The 19,505-nt window shown below is 44.0% G+C and overlaps 5 protein-coding genes across 5 annotated transcripts; 1 reads left to right on the forward strand and 4 right to left on the reverse strand.

Annotated features, from left to right (window-relative positions):
* Window positions 1–2,685: 2,685 nt before the first annotated feature.
* On the reverse strand, window positions 2,686–4,357 carry N7473_006786 (oleate hydratase; the record flags this gene model as incomplete). The annotated part of the gene is made up of 3 exons (XM_057152726.1): window positions 2,686–3,751; window positions 3,808–4,119; window positions 4,161–4,357. 3 exons carry the CDS (start codon window positions 4,355–4,357, stop codon window positions 2,686–2,688), a joined length of 1,575 nt encoding a protein of 524 aa, XP_057007064.1.
* Window positions 4,358–6,296: 1,939 nt separating this feature from the next.
* N7473_006787 (zinc-dependent alcohol dehydrogenase family protein) lies at window positions 6,297–7,538 on the forward strand (the record flags this gene model as incomplete). Its single annotated transcript, XM_057152727.1, has 3 exons — window positions 6,297–7,149; window positions 7,198–7,294; window positions 7,355–7,538. The coding sequence occupies 3 exons, from the start codon at window positions 6,297–6,299 to the stop codon at window positions 7,536–7,538; spliced, it is 1,134 nt and encodes a 377-aa protein (XP_057007065.1).
* A 3,612-nt stretch (window positions 7,539–11,150) lies between these two features.
* On the reverse strand, window positions 11,151–11,336 carry N7473_006788 (uncharacterized protein; the record flags this gene model as incomplete). Its single annotated transcript, XM_057152728.1, has 1 exon — window positions 11,151–11,336. The coding sequence occupies one exon, from the start codon at window positions 11,334–11,336 to the stop codon at window positions 11,151–11,153; it is 186 nt and encodes a 61-aa protein (XP_057007066.1).
* A 2,084-nt stretch (window positions 11,337–13,420) lies between these two features.
* N7473_006789 (uncharacterized protein) lies at window positions 13,421–13,935 on the reverse strand (the record flags this gene model as incomplete). The annotated part of the gene is made up of 2 exons (XM_057152729.1): window positions 13,421–13,557; window positions 13,641–13,935. The coding sequence occupies 2 exons, from the start codon at window positions 13,933–13,935 to the stop codon at window positions 13,421–13,423; spliced, it is 432 nt and encodes a 143-aa protein (XP_057007067.1).
* A 3,913-nt stretch (window positions 13,936–17,848) lies between these two features.
* N7473_006790 (alpha/beta hydrolase) lies at window positions 17,849–19,026 on the reverse strand (the record flags this gene model as incomplete). Its single annotated transcript, XM_057152730.1, has 2 exons — window positions 17,849–18,771; window positions 18,807–19,026. The coding sequence occupies 2 exons, from the start codon at window positions 19,024–19,026 to the stop codon at window positions 17,849–17,851; spliced, it is 1,143 nt and encodes a 380-aa protein (XP_057007068.1).
* Window positions 19,027–19,505: the final 479 nt, after the last annotated feature.

Consider the following 19,505-nt stretch of genomic DNA (forward strand, 5'->3'; position numbering starts at 1 on the left):
GGATACCTCTTTGCCGGTCTATCGCACATCGATAAATTATGCTATGATTACGCTGAAGGAGGGTCGGGCAATCTATAGATTTCCATCTAATCGAATCTCGCTAGGGCTGATAAGAACATCACACTCTCCGCAGTATATAAGGCTTTGAGAGGAAGGCGTAGTGCGAGACTAACTTATATCACAAGAGCACAAACTGTAATTTCATTGTATTTAGATCAAGCATGATCTATACAGTGGCGTACTAAAGTCTGTGACCCCCTAATTGAGCCCCTAATTGACCGCCGTAGCACATCTTTCCTACGATAGCCTACTAAACCCCTCAATCGATTGCACTGGGATGGTATGCGGATGCTGATCAGGAATGAATAGAGGGGGAGACAGGAGAAATTGGCAGAGATTTTTACGCAAGCCCCTTCGAGACCTTTTTATCTTATTATAGTACTTATGCGCTCTGTATAGTATCGCCTAACAATTCAGAAGCCTATATGCGTCTACAGTGGTGATAGAGATATTTGCAGAGCTTTTATGGTATTTAAATATCACTATCCAAGATTTTCTTACACTGCCACTAAGAATTCCACGGTTTATGCCTTTCTGTAGTTTTTGGAGACCGACCAAATATTACACCTGCCATCACTACAAATATTGCTTCGCATCAGGATTTGAAATACGGTGAACGCGGTATAAAACCTGCTGTGGGGTTCAATCAATCAATCAATCAATCAATCAATCAATCAATCAATCAATCAATCAATCAATCAATCAATCAATCAATCAATCAATCAATCAATCAACACTCTATTAACCTGCTGCAGCCTAACTAGTGGGCTGTGGGGTTTATTTGGGACCCTAGGTCTTCCCGCTTTCCGGTACTTACACTCTGTATGTATCGATATCACAAATTTGAATCTTATCCTCTACGAAACTAAAACCCATCAAGCACGATTCTATTTGTAGTATAATAAAGTGGTCTTCAGTTCACGTTCTTGGAGACGGGGGACTAAGAAATGCGAGAGTGATTCCCCAAGTACGACTGCTATCGTTATTTTCCACGGCGTGATTGGACACCCTTGTTTCCTTGCCCGTCACCACAATTCTGAAAGACAAGGAGCGGTCTCCATGAATAATTATCACTCTCATAACTTGGCACAATCGACAGCACCACATTTTCCAATATTAGTCATCCGCTCGATACATGCCAAAACCTGCCTTGAAATTATTTGCACGGCGTGGGAGGCCAAGGTTTTGGTTATCGTACGACCTCTCGCCAAAGCGGACCGCTATTGTTAACAGACGATGCCGTCGAACAAACTTGTAAAAATCAAAACATTGGGTCTATGGAGTCTAGACACGTCGAGATTTTGGTTATCATATGACCTCACACCAAAAGGGACGGCTGTTGACAGAAGTTACCTCGTAGATTAAGATTGCCACCAACAAATATTGGCTTCGGATAACCGCCTTTAGGTACTTATACTGGTAACTTGCTTGTGATGATCATAAACCTCATTTTCATATTTATCTCAGTACTCGAACATACCACAATAACCAAGTCCGATCGTTCAATATGTCCCTGATCCCACGGTTCCACCGCGGCGGGCTTTCAGCTGTTAGCTGCCTACTTAATAACTATGAAAAAAATGTTCTCGAATCTCGGCCAGCTTCAAAACTTACACACCGTCATTTGATGTTCGCGAGACAGAGAAGCCCCATTACCTCGATGGTGATCTTCCTGGTGTCCAGGAAGAAGAGCTGGGAATTGAAATTGAAGATGAAAATTGCCTCAAAATCAAGGCGCATAGTGAGCGCGAATCTACAACGGAGAAAGATTCGTGGTTAGCATCTGAAAGATCTGTTGGAGATTTTTGGAGAACATTCAACTTCCCGACTGCTATCGACCAAGATCACACTCATGCGCACCTGAAAAACGGTGTTCTGTCGATAGGGGTTCCAAAATCGGTTAAGAAGCAGACCAAAAAGAAGATGAATATTGGTGATTAATTGTTAGAGCAGGGTTAGAACATTAATACTCTCCTGAAGTTGATGTGTTATTTGCTGCTGACAGAACGGTACTTTATGTATTTAATGTTGCTACAATTGTTACGAAGAAGATCATGAGCAAATCGTGAGCAAATCAATGGAGATAGCTGTATCATTGAACGAAGCAACGAAAGCTAAAGAGGGAAAAGACGAAGAGAGAGCTCCATGTAGGGCTTTCTGAGGTTTTATGCTGACGTGCTTCCTTTGTTCGGGCGTGGAGCATTCTGTCGCCTCACACCGCCTTCCTCTTTTGGATGCTCTCCAACCTCCGAACGTCTCCTTCGTGACAACAGAAGATTAAATAGGAATAGCATGGTAAGAAAGGCAGCTAGGTCGGTGCGATTGATCGTAGGCATCCTGTAGAGAAAATAAATCGGCGGAAATTGATTTCTTAGTAAATGCGAATAGCTTAGATGGTCAGATTCGTGATATCACAAGGATTTCTAGACCGGCGAGGGAAAAGAGACGTTTGTGAATTAAGGGAGTGTGAGAGTGCACATATCGCTGGCCAACTCATGAATGTATCCATAAATTTCATTGACTTCTTGCGGGCTGTTGAAAGAGTACTATAGACGCGACCTTATTCCACAATAAGATTTCAGGCGGCTTCCCATGGTTTGGTTACCAGTCTATCAGAGACTTAACTTAAAACATCAGATGCAAAACTTGTAACAAACGATTCTCCCTAATCTCCTCGGGTTCTCCGGGCAGGCCCATCAACCTAGTCACGGCAATCTGGGCACTATGTACGCTATAGTCCATTGACAAAGTAGTTTCGCCAGGTATCTCCACGAACTGGCCAACGCACGCAATGTTTGTTGTGCTTTGCGGAATTACAAGCGGTCGATCCTTTTCATGCCGTGACAAAAGTGGCGCGGTTCCTAAAGGCATTCCGCACGGAACAGTCTTTGAGGATGAAAGAATTGGCTCTATGGGGAATTGTAGATGAGAGAGAATTTCGATGAGAATCTCTTCGCCACTGCATTTGTACATGGCCTTCTTCACGAAATTTCCCTCTCTGGTTGGATTCAGGGCAATGCCACATATGATATTCATCGTTCTGGACTGACTTGAGAAGAGAGGTTGACGAGGAATAGAAAGTGATATTCCCCAATTACTCTCTGTCAAGGAAATTCGGGCGCCGGTACCGGGCCGGTCATGCGTCAATTTCTCATAAAGTAACATAAATTCGGGGCCTTCAAAAGTTGACGTAAATGTCTCCAAGGTGGATTTCAGGCACTGCGATAGAAAGTTGTTAGGCTGTCCGAATTTTGGGGAATCCTGTGAAAGCCTTTGCCAAAGTCTCCAATCGCGAGTTAACTCAGTTTCCCAAGTCAGGGACAAGTTTGGAGGTGAGCTTCTGTTCGTGCCTAACGATGCCCCCGCACTAGTTGATCCTAATGTGACAATAACAATATCAATTGCGTTGATATCGACCGTGTGCTCTATTCCGTCTCGAAGGAGCTCGATAGATGTCACCGTGACAGGGTCTTCCTTTGGATAGACCGTTAGATTAGTTACTTCAGTGTTAAAATTGAAGTCTACACCCCCTTCCCGTAAGTAGATCATTATAGGCTCAATGAGAGATTCGTGAAGATTAAACTCGGTGCGGTTCGACTTTATAACGTTGTTTAGTTGCTGAATATTTTCTAAATATTTTCGAAGATGCCTTCGAAACTCGACAGCACTATGCCAGGGCTGCAATTCGAATCTAATTGTGTAGGTTAAGCAGGGCTACTTGTCCTTTCATAGGGTGATAAGACGCACTCTGTAGTCCATAACATCCAAAATGTGGTTCCAAAGAAGTCTTCATCCATTATATCCTCGATAGACTTTGAACCCAGCGTTGATTCACGCTCCAGCATGATTTTCACCAGATTCATCCGGTTCTTAGCCCCAATCGAAAGACTCTTGGTTTCGACTATTTCTGGACCAGAGGGCCCAAGCTTGAGCGCTCGACTAAGAGCGGCTGTTTGAGGCTGAGGCCGCTCGATAGTTTCGAAGCGCCGAACGTCGTCCAGCAAGGTTCCCTTTAAGTTTGTTTTGCTGGGAACAAGTGAAAGAAGTTTTGTCATAGAGCTGCCGTGAAAATGGGGTGGCATTCAAACGGAAGAAAACACCCTCTCTGAGGATCTTCACGGGGTGTCATTCCCCCGCCTGGACCCGAATGGAGGTCTAGAAGATGGATGTTCGGTCCCGGAACTTGAGCTTCGCTGACAAGGTAGACTGCTGCGGAGAGAGACGCAATGCCACCTCCAATCAGCCATGCTTGTGTGTGATTTGGGTCACGATGAGACTCGCTAGGCTCTGCCTTCATACTTGAAGGTGAGGATGAACGAGATTTGTGGTTTTTCAAAAGACAGGCTATGTTCTCATTATAAATTTGTCGATCCATTGAGGCCCGGTGATAGGTTTACTTTCGTGTGGCTCGCTTTTGGGAATTGGATTCGGAACGGTTATTTAAAAAGTTTTTCATGAGGATGGTGTGCGTCAGTAGCGTGGGCGTTCCTCGGGTTAAAGTTTATTCACCAAGGAACTCCAATGGAGACCAAGAGTGGTGCCAAGTTAGGGGCCGAGTGGTTCCATAATTACGATCACATGTTCAAAGGCTTGGGCCTTTTAACGATCCGCGTCACTAACGAAGCAATCGCATTGCCTACCTTCAGTCCTTCGGAAGATCAAGGTTGCAATAATGAAACGTTCATAATACTGCGAAATGCATTCATACTAAACACTCAGAAGAATAAGTCACCTCAGAGACTAGATACCTCAGCGGCGTCATGAATTTCCAGTTCATATCCGGTGGCGAGTAATATGCGGACCCGAATGTCGCACCCAAAAGCCTACCTACCACCTTTTTTGGTGTCCCACGGACTTGGCTAAATTCACACACTTTAGCTGAAGGTATATCTCCGCAATACTGTACGGGTACTCTAGATATTGAAAAGGTAATACTATCATGGGTTATTTCAAGTTGAAATTATTTAAGAAATATTTTAAAAATATTACTTTTCTATAGTAGATTTGTAATCATAGAATTATTACAAACGGCTCCTGTAGCAAGCACCATGAATTATCTTACAAGGGTATATCTAATTCATTATGTGCTTAATTTGCCTATAATATCTATGTATTTAAGTGACTATAGCTCAACGAGATGTTAGTTTAGCTTGATTGTTACTTGAATATTATTTCTTAGCATTAGAAACAGTATTGTATAGCTAATATATTCAGGACATGATTATTGACTTGCATTACCAAAATTGCGCTCCAAGCGAGCGACATAGATATATATACCATCATTATTACGCCCTAAAATATTTCTTGCCCTGGTCAAAATGTATAGTATGATGTATTCAACACTATGATACTCTAAGACTACTTCAGCAAACCTTGGGTGTTGAATTATGAAGTTATAAAAATATCGTATTTAATATGAGATTTCGGGGTGTTCCGCACGACGAGGTGTTCCTGTCGGCTGGGAATTACGTTAGTTAACTAGATAATCCAAATCGCATACCATTAAAATCGTAGTTTTACAATTCAAATCGCATGAGAGATGGGCCATTAAAACCGTGAGCCCTGGTTGGCCAAATCAGGACTATATGTAGTAATGTCGCTTGCAAGGGACTTTGCTGTTAAAATAATTGTCTAACGCCACTTGCACTTTGGTGGCACCTATCGGCTACCGTACCCAGTGACAGGGAAAATCAGTCGTACTTTATTCTGGACCTAAAAGACTCCCATTTTCTATTTTCTATTTTCTGGGATTTTCTGGATCATGGCTCAGCCAGCCATTTCACATGGATGTCATATTTTGTGCGATTGAATTTGTTGATCTCCGAGTCTGGGCCCTGTATAGACACCATACTTGATGACTAGCTTTTCTTCAGATTAGGCTCATATCCTTTCCATAGTCTCCTCTGTCGTATTATTAAATATCCTGGAACGGGTTTGCAGAAAATAGGCCGAGATATATTTATTAAAAAATATCTTTACCTACATATTTCGAAGATCGCACCACTTGCCTCAATGCTCACTAGACCATTCATCCGATCACTCTTGCGGTGCAGAGTATCTGCCACATCACATTCCGCTCCGCGCTATATACCCCAACCAACTACATTGACCATGAGGTGTCAGCAGATGCGATCGGAAAGTTTTTCTTCTAAAGATACAACCAACGTAAGCGTATATAGACTTGGTTTAGTTGCCTCCCATTGAGAGAATTTTTGATCTAACAGAGCCAGACGGAAATGAAAGGTTTGGTGTACTCTGGCCTCAATCAATGCGAGGTCCGCGACTGTGTAATGCCGGCAATTCAGTCCCCAACGGATGCAATTCTACGAATGGATCATACAAGCATATGTGGGACGGACTTGCACATCCTTAGGGGTAATATTCCTACGGTTGAACAAGGCAGGATACTCGGCCATGAAGGTGTTGGAACCATTACATCACTCGGGTCCGCAGTCGACTCCTTCTTTGTCGGTGAGACAGTTCTGATCTCCTGCATTTCCTCCTGTGGCACGTGCAGTGCATGCAAAAGGGGTATGAATTCTCATTGTGTAAGAGGGGGGTGGATACTTGGGAATGTCATAGACGGAACCCAAGCAGAATATGTACGCATCCCTCACGCAAACAACTCTCTCTATAAAATTCCAGGGAACATCGATCCTGGAGAAATGGTGGTTCTGTCCGACTCTTTCCCAACCGGACTAGAGTGTGGAACACTCAACGCCAATGTTCAACCGGGCAGTTCTGTCGCAATTGTCGGGGCCGGCCCGGTAGGTATTGCTGCAATGCTCACAGCAAAGTTGTACTCCCCATACCAGATTGTTGTGATTGATAAAGATGAAAAACGACTGGAGCTTGCTCAAAAGTTTGGTGCTGACAAAATCATCAACGTGCAATCCTTCGATGCCATGGAGCAACTGGATTCCGTTGTTGATGGCCGAGGATTTGATTCCGTCATTGAAGCAGTTGGTGCATCGAATACCTTTGACCTTTGTCAAAAACTAGTGGGCCCAGGGGGATCACTGGCAAATATTGGTGTTCATGGCAAGCAGGCAACCCTTGATCTTGACAAACTCTGGGATCGCAATATCAGTATGTATACAGAGGTAACATAAGAGACCACCTAACAATCTACACCAGATATAAAAACTCGATTAGTAGACACCGTCACCATTTCCACTCTTTTGAAGCTTTTCCAATCTGGTCGTCTCTCGCCATCGTTGGTTACGCACCGTAAGTAGATGCTGCACTTTTCACTTCATCACGAGCATGCCGGACGACTGACGGGACCACTAAGATTACCCATTTTCAAATATTTTGGAAGCTTATCAAGCCTTTCAATCGGCATCAAAACAAGGTATTTTGAAATTAGATGTATATTTTTGACGTTAAATGTCGGCAACTTAGTTTCGGACATTATTGCGTTGGCATTAATCGGAATGATCAGTTCGTATCCAATCAACCTACGCCTCGGTATTTGAAGACTTTTGGCGCTATTGTAACATATGATAACTACGCCTCTTCTGAACACAATCCGTGAGTAAAATGCTAATGAATTGCAATCTCTTGCAGTATTTTGAGATTTCGAGTATTGTCCTTCGGCAACATATCTGGCATACCAATAGTTTGCCTTCAAAGGATATGGAGGGTAAATGTGGAGAAATTAAGAAGACCAGTCCTCAATGATACATATGTTGTTGAGCTCAACAAGGTCACACGCGGACCAAAAAAGTCTAACTTTGTAATAGGGTCCATGTGATTTAAAATCATGTGGGGACGCGTGCCATATACCGAACAAATAGATCAGGATCAAAGTATAGTTTGACACTGTATTGCTGTATTGTTGTATGATTATAGGATTTCAAATGTACAGAATAATCAAGTGTAATGAAGTGAAAAAATTTTTTTTTTAAAAAAGTCTGACGATAATGAGAGATGAATCGTAACGGTACGCCCAGTTATGAGCGGGAGCGGGTCAAGCGTTTGAACTAGTCATATCCGCATATTTCCAACAACGCAACAACGTATGGTCCATGTCACTCCTGGACAAGTTTTTTTCAGCATCATAATGACTATTAGTGTGCTTAGTTGACTTTTATGAACTTACTATACTTACGAATTCTCCTGACTGAGGGTGACCTACAGGAGATACCGTAATTGATGGAGTTATTATTGCTAAAGTTGCAATACCAACTTGAAAAAGTAGTGCAGCATTTTTGGGTCTCTCTTTCGATCATTATATGATATTAATATGACTTATTGAGGAATTATTGTGCGTCGTTCAAATAGCAACGTTGCCCAAGTTGATGAGACATAGTTCTTCAGTCCATAGGGGAAATTGTTGAGCCAAGAGGTGTCATTTCACCATCAAGGACCGACCTTTCCAAAGAATAACCTTCCCGCTCCACGTGTAGCCTTGCAATAAGTGAATATCGCAGTATACAAGGCTGAAAGCCGCCTTTGAAGAGCTTGAGCATGCTTCCTGGTGACTTCCTGTTTTACTTAAGAGTGAGTCTGACTGTAAGCGCCCTCATAAAAGCGGCGGCATCTCAGAAAGGAAAGCCCTACCTGGCAGAGGAAAAAAAACTCAGTAGAGGGCCCTACCTAAGGAACTTGAGACATTTAGACAGCACGATTCCTATTAGCCTCGGCATATAGAGACTGTATAGCACCCCCTATATATACGTATACTATTAGCCGGGATGCTAGATGCTAGCATAAGACCCTCGATCCACGAAACGATAAACTAGGGAATTATATAACTAGGTAGGAACCCAAGAAGAGTTAATTTAATAAGCTTGTGAGGTTATGCCGCTTAAGGACCGATTTATGACTATATGACTTGTAGTGCCGTTTGTTGCGAAATAGCTATACAAACAACTATAGGAGAGGAAGTTGTGCGATATAGGGCGTGGGGCTACGCATTGGGAGATTTTAGGGCTTATCTTGTGACGAGGTCGTAGAAGATGGGCCGGTCCCTCCAGGCTATAGCCTACTTGGGAATTTGATCTACTCATGTTGATTGTTGATTGTTTATTGTTAGCCAGAAATCCGACACTCATTTGTTAGTTCAGCCGCGCCAGGCAATCTATATGTCGCCGATCAAGACAATCCAACTAATATCTTCCAGGAGTTGTCTGACTGAGAGTGCAATAGATACGCTGCACACCCTAGTAATAACATGTTTAGAGAATCGATGCTTCTGAGCTCGTATTATATTATGAATCTATCGAGTACGCTCCCTACCCACTGCAATCAAACGGCTGGAGCTTTTATTGTAACCGAGCGTTTTTTTAATGTGTATAGACCGGTGCGTTTATTCTGAAGAAGCTACAGACTTGCGCGGCTTCTTCCTTGATCCTAATCTTCCATATTAACCGTCTTCTATATCTGTGGCCGGAAAGAAGAATTGTAAGTGGGATAGGAAACGTGCACTAATATCCCTAATCCTGTTCACAAATGGCTTTAGATTGTTGCTTTGGTCTCCTGCTACTTCCTAATATTTGATCCTGAAAAGATTTACGCCGTATCGGACAGCCTTAGCCTTAATGTTATTTATTACTAGGGTAAAATAACGTAATTTTTGCACGAGGCTTGTTCGCAAGATAACTCTACTGGGGTTTCTGGATCCTAGGAAACATAAAGGGTTAAGCACGGTAAGCACCCGTTTGAAGATGTCTTCGCTAATCTTAATCGGTAAGGCAAATATGCTAACGGAAATCGAGTGATTGTAGAGGTGGTGATTTTTGGGTATCGAGCCGGATATGGTGGATAAACAGGATAGGTTCCTGGATTCAAGGAAGAAGAGGGGGCAAATTATGATAGGCCACACGATACATCTATCAGGTAGGGTTTCTTCTACGTGACAGAAAACCCTAAATAAATATCTCGATCGATTAAAGTAGATAGTGGATAACGAATTTTATTTAGTAGGTTTCTCTCACAAACTATACTAATAATTAATATAATTGCTACTTAGGCAAGCTAAATCCACAATATCCTTCTTGCGAGATTAATATCCCAGGGATACCTCCAGCTCTCCTTAAGGTCCATCAGTCTCTAAGTCGGCACGTAGCTTATTGATCAAAACGTTAGTATCTATACAACATCCGTTGCTCTGTCCTCCACGTAATACTGGCAATCGAGGAAGCTTCTTATTATCTGTTTATAATATTGATGTGACGCTAGTAGCGAAGTTATGAGCCAGGCCTGGTCGAGAGGGCTAATATCCTGCTCGCCCGAATGCAGCAGCGGGAAATTTAGAGACTAGGTAACCCTAAGATCTTTAGTACACCGACTATCGCAAAGCATGGAAGCTAACTCTACCCTCTCTTTAACGACCAGGAGGTGGAGCAGGCTCTGCAGGACCCTCTCGCCTTAGACAAATTAGGAGGCGGGGAGTATTAATCTAGCCGCACTCTCTAGTTATATCGTGGTGGGGCATCGATAGAATCGAGTAGGTTTTCTGTACATATAGCTAATGGGAATTGCAATCTTGTTCCCTATAGGAGAATTGAAGTTAGGGTCTATACACTATAGAGGCGGCGACAACAGTATATTTCCCAAGCGCGGTAGAAGAGAAGACCAGGACGTGATATATGAATTCGCCCATGGCTATTACAAGGTTAGTGAGGATCGGTGAAGCGAGCAGCGACCAAAGACAAAAAAGACCTTACCGAGACTGCTAGTAGGATATAAGTCGCCGTATCCGATAGTAGTAAACGAGGTATAGGTAAAATAGAGTGCGAGAAAGTAGGACCAGCCCTACTAGTGCTCGGAGGCACGGAACACCACTACACTGAGAAATCAAAGCACCAGCCAGGCGAGCAGGAAGAAGATCAGCTCTTTCCATTATATACCGTTACAGAACCAGGACTTGATATAGTGCATCTCGTGCACCTACGAGGCCCGGGGCAAAGGAAGCTCGTGGTCCTCGGAGGGCGCGCTCTTCCCCTAATGATCGCGCATCTGGGCCATCTGTAGGTGCAGATTCATGTCACGCATGTCGCGGGTGAATGACAGCACGGTACTAACCATCAGGCCCAGCGTAATAATCCCGGCAGTGGCAAGGCCTAAGTATATTCTAGCCGGGATTAGAGGTAGCGGTGTCGCTCCACGGCAACACCGATGATGCTAAACAGGAGTGCAGCAGCCATTAGCCAGCCCAGGACGCTAATGCAGAAGACAGCGGCTCGTCCATCATAGCGCCGCATCAGTACCAGGTAGGCGATATATCCGAAGACCGCAATATTAAGCGATACGGCTTGTAAGACGATCATCCTATAGTATATGCATCGAGCTGCCCCCATATATTTCCAGGTCTAGACAAACTTCTTCGTAGATTGGGGTGGAGCCCCACACTACTTTAGGAGCCCCAGGGCTCATCCAAACTTAGATTCCTCATAGCTTCAATATCATCCAATTTCCCTGCTACTGCTTCACATTAAGAAAACTCACCACGTTGAGAGGGAAACGTGCTGGTCATCTATTAACCCACCCGCTTGAAAGCGCACAGATATTAAACATCATTGCCGTAACACATAGCGTGCCCTGTTCTGAATCAGGCTCCAGAAACATTAATGCCCGTTGCTCTATAGAACTTACCACAGTAACGGGGAGCCCAGAGACAAACAGCCATCGCCGTCGAGGATCCTTACGCTAGCTTTTAGGGTCACTATACTCACCACTTCCTGCTATCGGTTTCCAGGGGGTCATACTAGGTGGATAATGTTAGTAGAAAAGAAAAACAGTAGTAGCTTGATGGAGTCATGAACCGGTAAGGTTCCATGGGATGGACAGTTGAGCGGATGATCTTACTGTATCCGACTGGGGCGATTAATGATATCCGTCCTTGTCCAAGCTGTACCGGAAACTGGATTAGCATTTGGGCAGTCTTCATGACCTCTTATTAAAGGAGCATAGATAGTTTGTAACCTTGAGTTTATACAGCCACTTGGACCACTTCACTCTAAGTACCTTTCTTGGTACAACCCCGCTCCGTGTTATCCGATTATCGGTTGTTAATATGCCAGCTGATTACCACTCTCTTCAGATCTTTCTTAAATCATCAACTTTGCCATGATGCAGTCGATTTCCCTTGGTCAAATAGACCTATTTACGCATACAATGCTATAATTTACTTGCTTAGTCTAGCAGGAAAAAATTCATGCCCAGTGCACGAGACATGTTGTTGAACGCACAGACCACCCAAAGGCAATTGACAGGTGGTAACTACTCCACCTGGCATGTCGCATTCTTGAGGAAGCCTGGGCAGGCAATCTACGGAGTACATACATGCTTATTGAGTTCAGTATTCAGAACGAAATTCCTAGCGCTTAAAATCAAAAGTCCATATTCACCTGTGCCTCTAACGCTTTAGCACAGTAACTCCAATTTATTGCTACAAGTGTTCGGAGTCAATGGAGTTATCACGAATAATCCGAACGTGTCTTGAGAACATGTTTCAATTGAATCTACTGTATCCCTTTAACAGATATTGGAACCGCTTTCTTTGTTATAAAAGGACCAATTGCCCATTTCTGAATCAGAACATGGCAACTGGGTTCCTGGAATTGTCTAGCCTGTAGTGGATCATAATGTTCAACAATACAAGTCCCGTCCGTGCGACACATATCTGCGAGAGCGGCTGGTTCGGGATCTTCATTCACTTTCACGCGCGCCAAACCGGTATTGCCGTTAAACCTTAATGCCAGGATAGTGAGATTTGCGAAAGGGATGATTTGTGATAACCTTGCAATAATAGTGACACCAACCACTGCTCCAGGTATGTATTTACCCCCTTACATTATACCCTGATAGCCCGGACAATCTATCCGCCCATCATGAAAAATATTACATTTCCAAAAGAAAAGATTTCGGTAGGCCTACAGAAAGACTTAATCTTATGAGTCTATTCTCGGGCTCGGCACATTCATCGGTCGTTTATATATATACATCTGGTGCACGTATTTTGATAAAAGCCTAAACAAACATTGCCGTCTCGTGTCAGGGATAATAGTAAACTAGTAATAGATTAAAAGGAGACTACGTAGAGTCTAATATCGCTAGTTCCGCGTATCCTTCACAAACGCCAAGAAAGATAGGGATAGCGACACGAATATATATTATTATAGTTCCTTAGCTACGTGTAATTGATTCTATTCTTAAACATATGTAGCATTGTATACTACTAATCTTATTGAAAATTATCACTTATAATAATTACTGCTAAATTATTATCATAAGTTCTGTATTATAGGTCAAAGAACATAGGATAGGTACCATACAAGTATTCTCTCTTCGGTATGATCCTACGTAGTATCCCGGTAACGATATAGGTAGATACATCGCACTCTACCCTTAACTAGCAGAGTGCCCCACCTCCTTCAAGTTGCCAGACAGGACCAGAAACAGCAAGCTCATCGATCTCACCACTAGGCGTTGTAGCTTTAGGTACTAAGCCACCGATCTGGGTAGGGCCCTCTGCGATAGGCTCGTAGCCTTGGTTGGGAGGTGTAGGTGGCTCGTCGTAAACAACCGTGACATTGGGGGGAGGTTGAAATTCGAGTATAAAGTGCAAGTACGACGTGTTCCATCATCGTTGTACTTCCACACATAGCTGTCGCAGGAGGCTGGAGCATTGAGACATTCCTCGATACAAGCACATTCGTCATTGACATTTGGGGTGACTGTGGTGAGAACGCCGGTAACATCGTAGCCTCTAGTGTATCGTATGCAGCCCTTATCCTGTGTCTTCAGATGTGGGCAGATTTTCTTGAGGCCGTTGTCGTGATGTTCAGGGTCACCATTGGTCCGTAATGCGGTGGTGATGTCACACGCTGCGAGAACAGAAGCGATGAATGCGATAGAGAAAAGCATGTTGCAAGTTCTGAGAACAGAGGTAGATAGGAAGTAGACTGTTGTAGCCAGTGCAAACTTCTGAATGAGATTTAATACTTCTCGAAGATGGTTACGCTACTGGGGAGCAATTGTCCTTTAAATATCCTGGCTAAGAAAAGCATAGAAGGCGAGGCAGCAAGTGTCGAATGCCGCCCAGGGAATGGGAATGGGACTGTAACGTTAACAAATTCCATCCCCTTTACTATTGAGCTGGATAGTACTGTAGGGAGGGTATGTAACGGAGATTAAATTATTATCCAAGGCATAGATCACTAGAACCTTCTGAAAATGCTAATGGGGAGTGCCTTTGAGTACGCATACTGGTATCGCAACCACAGACACAACTAGAAAAGTAGAATTGCGGAGCAGAGGTCAAGTTGAAACTTTAATATCTTACGTTGACAGTTGAGAAGAAACCTTAATTGACCTGTTATATCGAATATGGGAACGGTTTATAAAATACCATGCTTGAACATCTTAAGCATAGTCGGCGAACTATAATTTTTCCAACCGGAAAGTGGAATATCTTGTCCCTGATGCATATTTCGGGATTAGGAATGAGTCACCTCGAAAGGTCAGTCAAATCCAGTCAACAACCGGCCAAGTCCTTCAGGGTGATATGTTCTTCCAAATCCTCAGTTGACCATCCGCAGTGTATACGCGGATTTAAATATACATAGAAAGCTTCGTAAACGCTATTATCAAAATCGAGAGCCCTTGAATACACTATTTAGCTAAGCAGCAAATATACATCCCAGAAACAGACTGGGGTTACAACTGAGGCGTGGATGGATCGTGAGGTCAAGCGGCAACAGAACCCCGCTGACGGCTGGCTGCTAGCTGGCGTCTGGCGTCCACGACAAAACCGGGCGGCACTAGGACACGATAACGAGTGGCCTGCAACAAGAATTTTATGAACCTGAATGCACTTGTATATGATCTTTTGTTTTCTTAAGATGGTTCAATTTCAATGATTATTGGATAATAGTGTGTTGATATTCTGCCGTTTTGTGGTTTCCTTGGCTAGTCCGCTCGCTCGTCTGGACAATTCGCCCGTGAGTTACGTTACTGTCGAGATTGTGCCGGTTTCTGAAACGGGATCCAATACAAATTTAAAAGGTTTACTGTCATGTCAAGTCGCTTTTCTTTCGTGGAGGAGCTCATATTGGTCGTTAGGAGGTACATTGAAGCTGTTTTTGTGGTATCAAGTGATTCCTTCTGGTCCTCGTCTGGCGTCAGAGTTCTGACAGCGTCCTTGGTTTCCGCGATAGTGAAATGTTATTCTCCGGCGTTAGCTGATTTTACTCATTCTGTCCAAAAATGCCTACAAATGCTCTAGATATGGGCTAAAAGGGGAGCGTGAGAGACAGGGAAAGCTTAGCCGAGGGGCCACGTCAGCCCTTCAGGGGTGTTCAGGGTATCTGGGTGAAGAATAGAGTAGCTTCAGGGCGATCAGGTGAAGAGGTCAAAGGAGTTAAAGAGTAGAGAAGTCAAAATACAACCAAAAACCAAAAACATACAACAGCCATTCTATGGCGATGCTCACCTAGCGCCCATCGTTCGGTGCTTGGCGGCTCACCGCTGTAGACAGTGGGCCTTCAGACAGGTTCGGAGGGCTTCAGGCGGCAGCTCACCTACTTGAATATTCTTCACCCAGAGGGGTGAAGCCCTCCGTAAAATGGTGTTTTTGTACATTTTGATCAAGGGAAATATTTCGCGATGCAGGAGCAGACACTATGCATATCATTGCCTTTCAGGCAGTTGCCACCCGTTGCTCTCACCCTTTTCTACTTCCCTTCCGCATTACTTATATTCCTCTGTCGTTATCCTCTTACTTCAAGTCGAAGGCAATAATAACGTAAGAAAATATAACCGGTAATAATCTTGTTGATAATTTACGTTACTGAGTAGTGACTGTTACGGGACGCGTAAATGTTAATGAGTGTTGTAAGCAACCCTACTACCCGTATTAAGTATAACTGGCCGTCTTCTATTAAGGAGGGGTAGTTTTATTAAGTTGTAATGCTAATCTACTTATATAACAGTTTATTGATAGGTAATGTGTAGTAGCTTCGGATTTTATGAACTCGTATTAAGAAGTATATTGCTATGATTGTACCTATGGAGGAGATACAGGCAAAAGCGAGTAAAAGTGGGTTTATATAATATTTATCACGATCTAGTCTGCCTCGTCCTTGTTTAGGACTTTCCTAGCCTAGCAAAACTTTTGAAGTGACGGAAATGTGCTATATATAGCGAGAGATCCTGCTAGTAAAGCCTACTTCGCCGCGCTAACCTTAATACGGTACCCTATTTCTGTTAAGGCTTTTTTTATCTTTGAGCATTTTTACGTACTGTGTGTCTTAGGCACTACTAGGAGTGTCAGATTATATAGTAATGCTTATATTATCCTGCGTCTTTACCTTAAGGGGCTCGTTCCGCCGTCGTGAGCGGCTTAGCGGACTGGATATATGACTGGAGACTGTGTTTTGTGGTGTGTTTTGGCAAAGGGTACCTGAGTTGTTGCGGTAGGTAATAGCGCGGGAGGTGCCTCTCTTGAAGCGTTTAAAATGGCACTCGGCGGTATACTAATAATTCATCTGTGAGGGCTAACTTTGGATGAGAATTGGCGAAAAGACTTGGATCAGAGCCTGTTATTCGTTCGATTGCGTTCGGAGCTATTTGTGAGGGCGTCCGCCTATTGAAGAAAAAGTTTTTATACTGCGATGACTGTGTATTAATAGAGTGTAATCTTCCTAAGAAAAGATATATTAAGGAGAAGTATCGTGACGGCATAAGCTTGAGTTAGTAAGAGTTGTAGCGAAAGATGTAATATACAAAATAGGGGTATTGATAGGACTAGTATATTAATGCCTACGTACCGGATTTCCTATGCCACGGCTTGGCTTTCCCTTTCCGGTTCAAGTGCTCGCCCCTCGCCGCTTTTGCTCACTGAGTGAACAGAGCACGCCTCTGAGCGCCCTGATCCGATCAGTGAGCATTATGTAAGCTCACTGAGCACACCCTGAGCATAAGGGCACCTTAATAAAACGCAATACGCTAGCCCTATCCACGTGAGGCTCTTTTTCTCTAGATTGGCCCGGTCCCACTGTCCCATCTAAATGCATTGGCATCAACAACCTGATGTTTCATTTTTGGTAGTCATTGCGCATCGGTGAAGCATGATGGTTGATCAACCTATTAAACCACATGCGTGCTCCTAGGAACCCTTGCCTACTGATTTCCACGGCCTATAGAGGAGCTAGTCTAAGAGATATTATATGATGCCGTGCAGTAGTACTCCTCTGATAGTAGATAGTAAATGGGAGGACGAGGTCGAAGCCATTTGCCCATAGTGCATGGGGCTGCGTTCGACTTATTCTCCAGTCGAGATGAAGTCGAACGTCGTAAGGAATTAGGACCGAGTTCCTCTATCTGCGTGCTTTCTAGTTTCCTTTTGCCTGACTCACCGCAGCCTTTATGGATGTGGTATCTATTTTGCTAGCCACCTCTCTAGAAAGCACTTCTAGTTAGAAATTTCTGTCAATAGGATGATTTCCTTCGGCTTGGATTATTCGTTCATTGAAAGTAAATTGTATCTAACGACGGCCACACATCGAGTTAAAGAGTACTCGTCAGGGCTTTCAACCCGCTATTGAGGGTCTTCAATGGACCTAGCCCCAGGGCTCAATGATAATTGGATAGCCAATCTTGTCTAAGATTCAAGAATCAGAGTACAGTATACCTAGACTTTTCGATGATTTTTGCGAAGCTGCTTTCATATGCTCAAATGACAGCACCAGCCATAATATGAGCCGTCAAGAGTAAATAAGCCCCCAAACAAGATATCTATTGAAATCTTCCAACCAACGGAAGTAATATTCTTGACCGATCAAATCACAGAGTCTCGGTAATGAGCCTTCCGCAACAACCCTGCCGAGTCTTTGATAAATTCTCGGCTTTTACTCAAGCCCTTTTCCGGGTGGTTGTAATGAGCAAATGCATGAGGGACACCTGCGTATCGCTTCATCGTCACAGCATTTCCTGCATCGCTCAGAAGTTTTGCGTAATACTCTCCCTCGTCCCGCTCAACGTCAAATTCAGCCGTAATAATATGTGCAGGGGCCAAGTTCTTGAACGAAGGGGCCAATACTGGCGTCATCCTCCAGTCCGACAGAATCTGTTCCCTTTTCACTGAGTCTGTTCCAATATAATAATTGAGAAACCACGATTCTCTGGCGAGAGGTGACCATGGAAGATCAGAGTTGAAGATGGCGCTCGGATAAGGGCAGGTCTTCTCGGTTAGGGGAGGCGCATCAGTGATTGACAAGGGGACATATCGCATATCGGTAGCAGGAACAATCATCAGCTGGAGCTTCAGATCGATTGGGGGATTGTTGTCTCTGGCGAAGTGAGCCAAAACAGCTGTGATCAATCCGCCTGATGACAGACCACCAATGGAGATCGAGTCAGGTCTAATGTTGAATGATTTGGCATTGGCGATTACCCATTGAAGAGCAGACCAACAATCATATAAGGCGGTTGGGAAGGGATATTTTGGGGCCAAGCGGTAGTCTACATCAACCATGGCGATTTTAGACTCGTTGCAGATGCTTCGGCACCAAGCGGCTTCGGATGCGAGTCCGCCGAGGACCCAGCCGCCGCCGTGAAAGTTGAGGTGTACTGGAAATGGTCCTGGTCCAGCAGGTGTGTATACTCGACAGGTGATAGATCCTGCTGGGTCTGATACAGGAATTTGAATGTCCTGGACTTGGTGTACCTCGGGGCCTAACACACGGTCAATTGTCTGCCATGCTGGCGAAATCACTTAGGAAGTGTCAAAGACATACCTGTCCAGGTAGGGTAAGTGAAGCTATATTTCTTTGGACATTTGTGAAACTCCTCAATGGTGACCAAGTGCGCTTCAGAGATATCCTGTCCATGCTCCAGCCACATTTGACGCCACTCCGGATCTAACCCAAGCAGGTATTTCTCTGGAATCGCATTTTGATCGGTAGGGCCTTTCAAGCGTTGAGAACGATAATTCGTTATTTCGGTGATAGTAGACATGGTCAAGGATGCGGGACTGAATTTGTAACCAAGAAAATCCTGGAATACCTACCTAAATATTGTTGCTCCCGGCGCTATTCCACGCCTTCCTTTCCGATTTTCCGTACTTCTTCCCCACGTATGCCCCGTAGGTCCCATCGGCATCTTGCGATTCCAAAGCTATGCCAAGAGTGGGTCCCGGCATCGCGTTTCATTGGCGGCATCCGCCCGGAATCAGGCCAACTTTAGATAGGCGTCTCAGGGCTTCGAGATCGGCCAAAGAACTACGGTGATTGGTAGTACCCCGCACAAATCGATAGCTTATCTTTTTTATCGGATCCTGAGCAACCCCAAATCGTCGGCTGTTGGTGTTAACAGAACGCGGGGTCAGGTTTCAATACTCAAACTCATCAACAAGTATATGTTCTTGCCTTGATCCAACGATCAAGTATTTGTTTCTCAACTCCAACTTCTGGGATACCTTTTTGATCAATTCTTCA

This window comes from Penicillium subrubescens, assembly GCF_028828155.1.
Source record: "Penicillium subrubescens strain IBT 31985 chromosome Unknown utg000005l_segment0_segment0, whole genome shotgun sequence".
Taxonomy (NCBI): domain Eukaryota; kingdom Fungi; phylum Ascomycota; class Eurotiomycetes; order Eurotiales; family Aspergillaceae; genus Penicillium; species Penicillium subrubescens.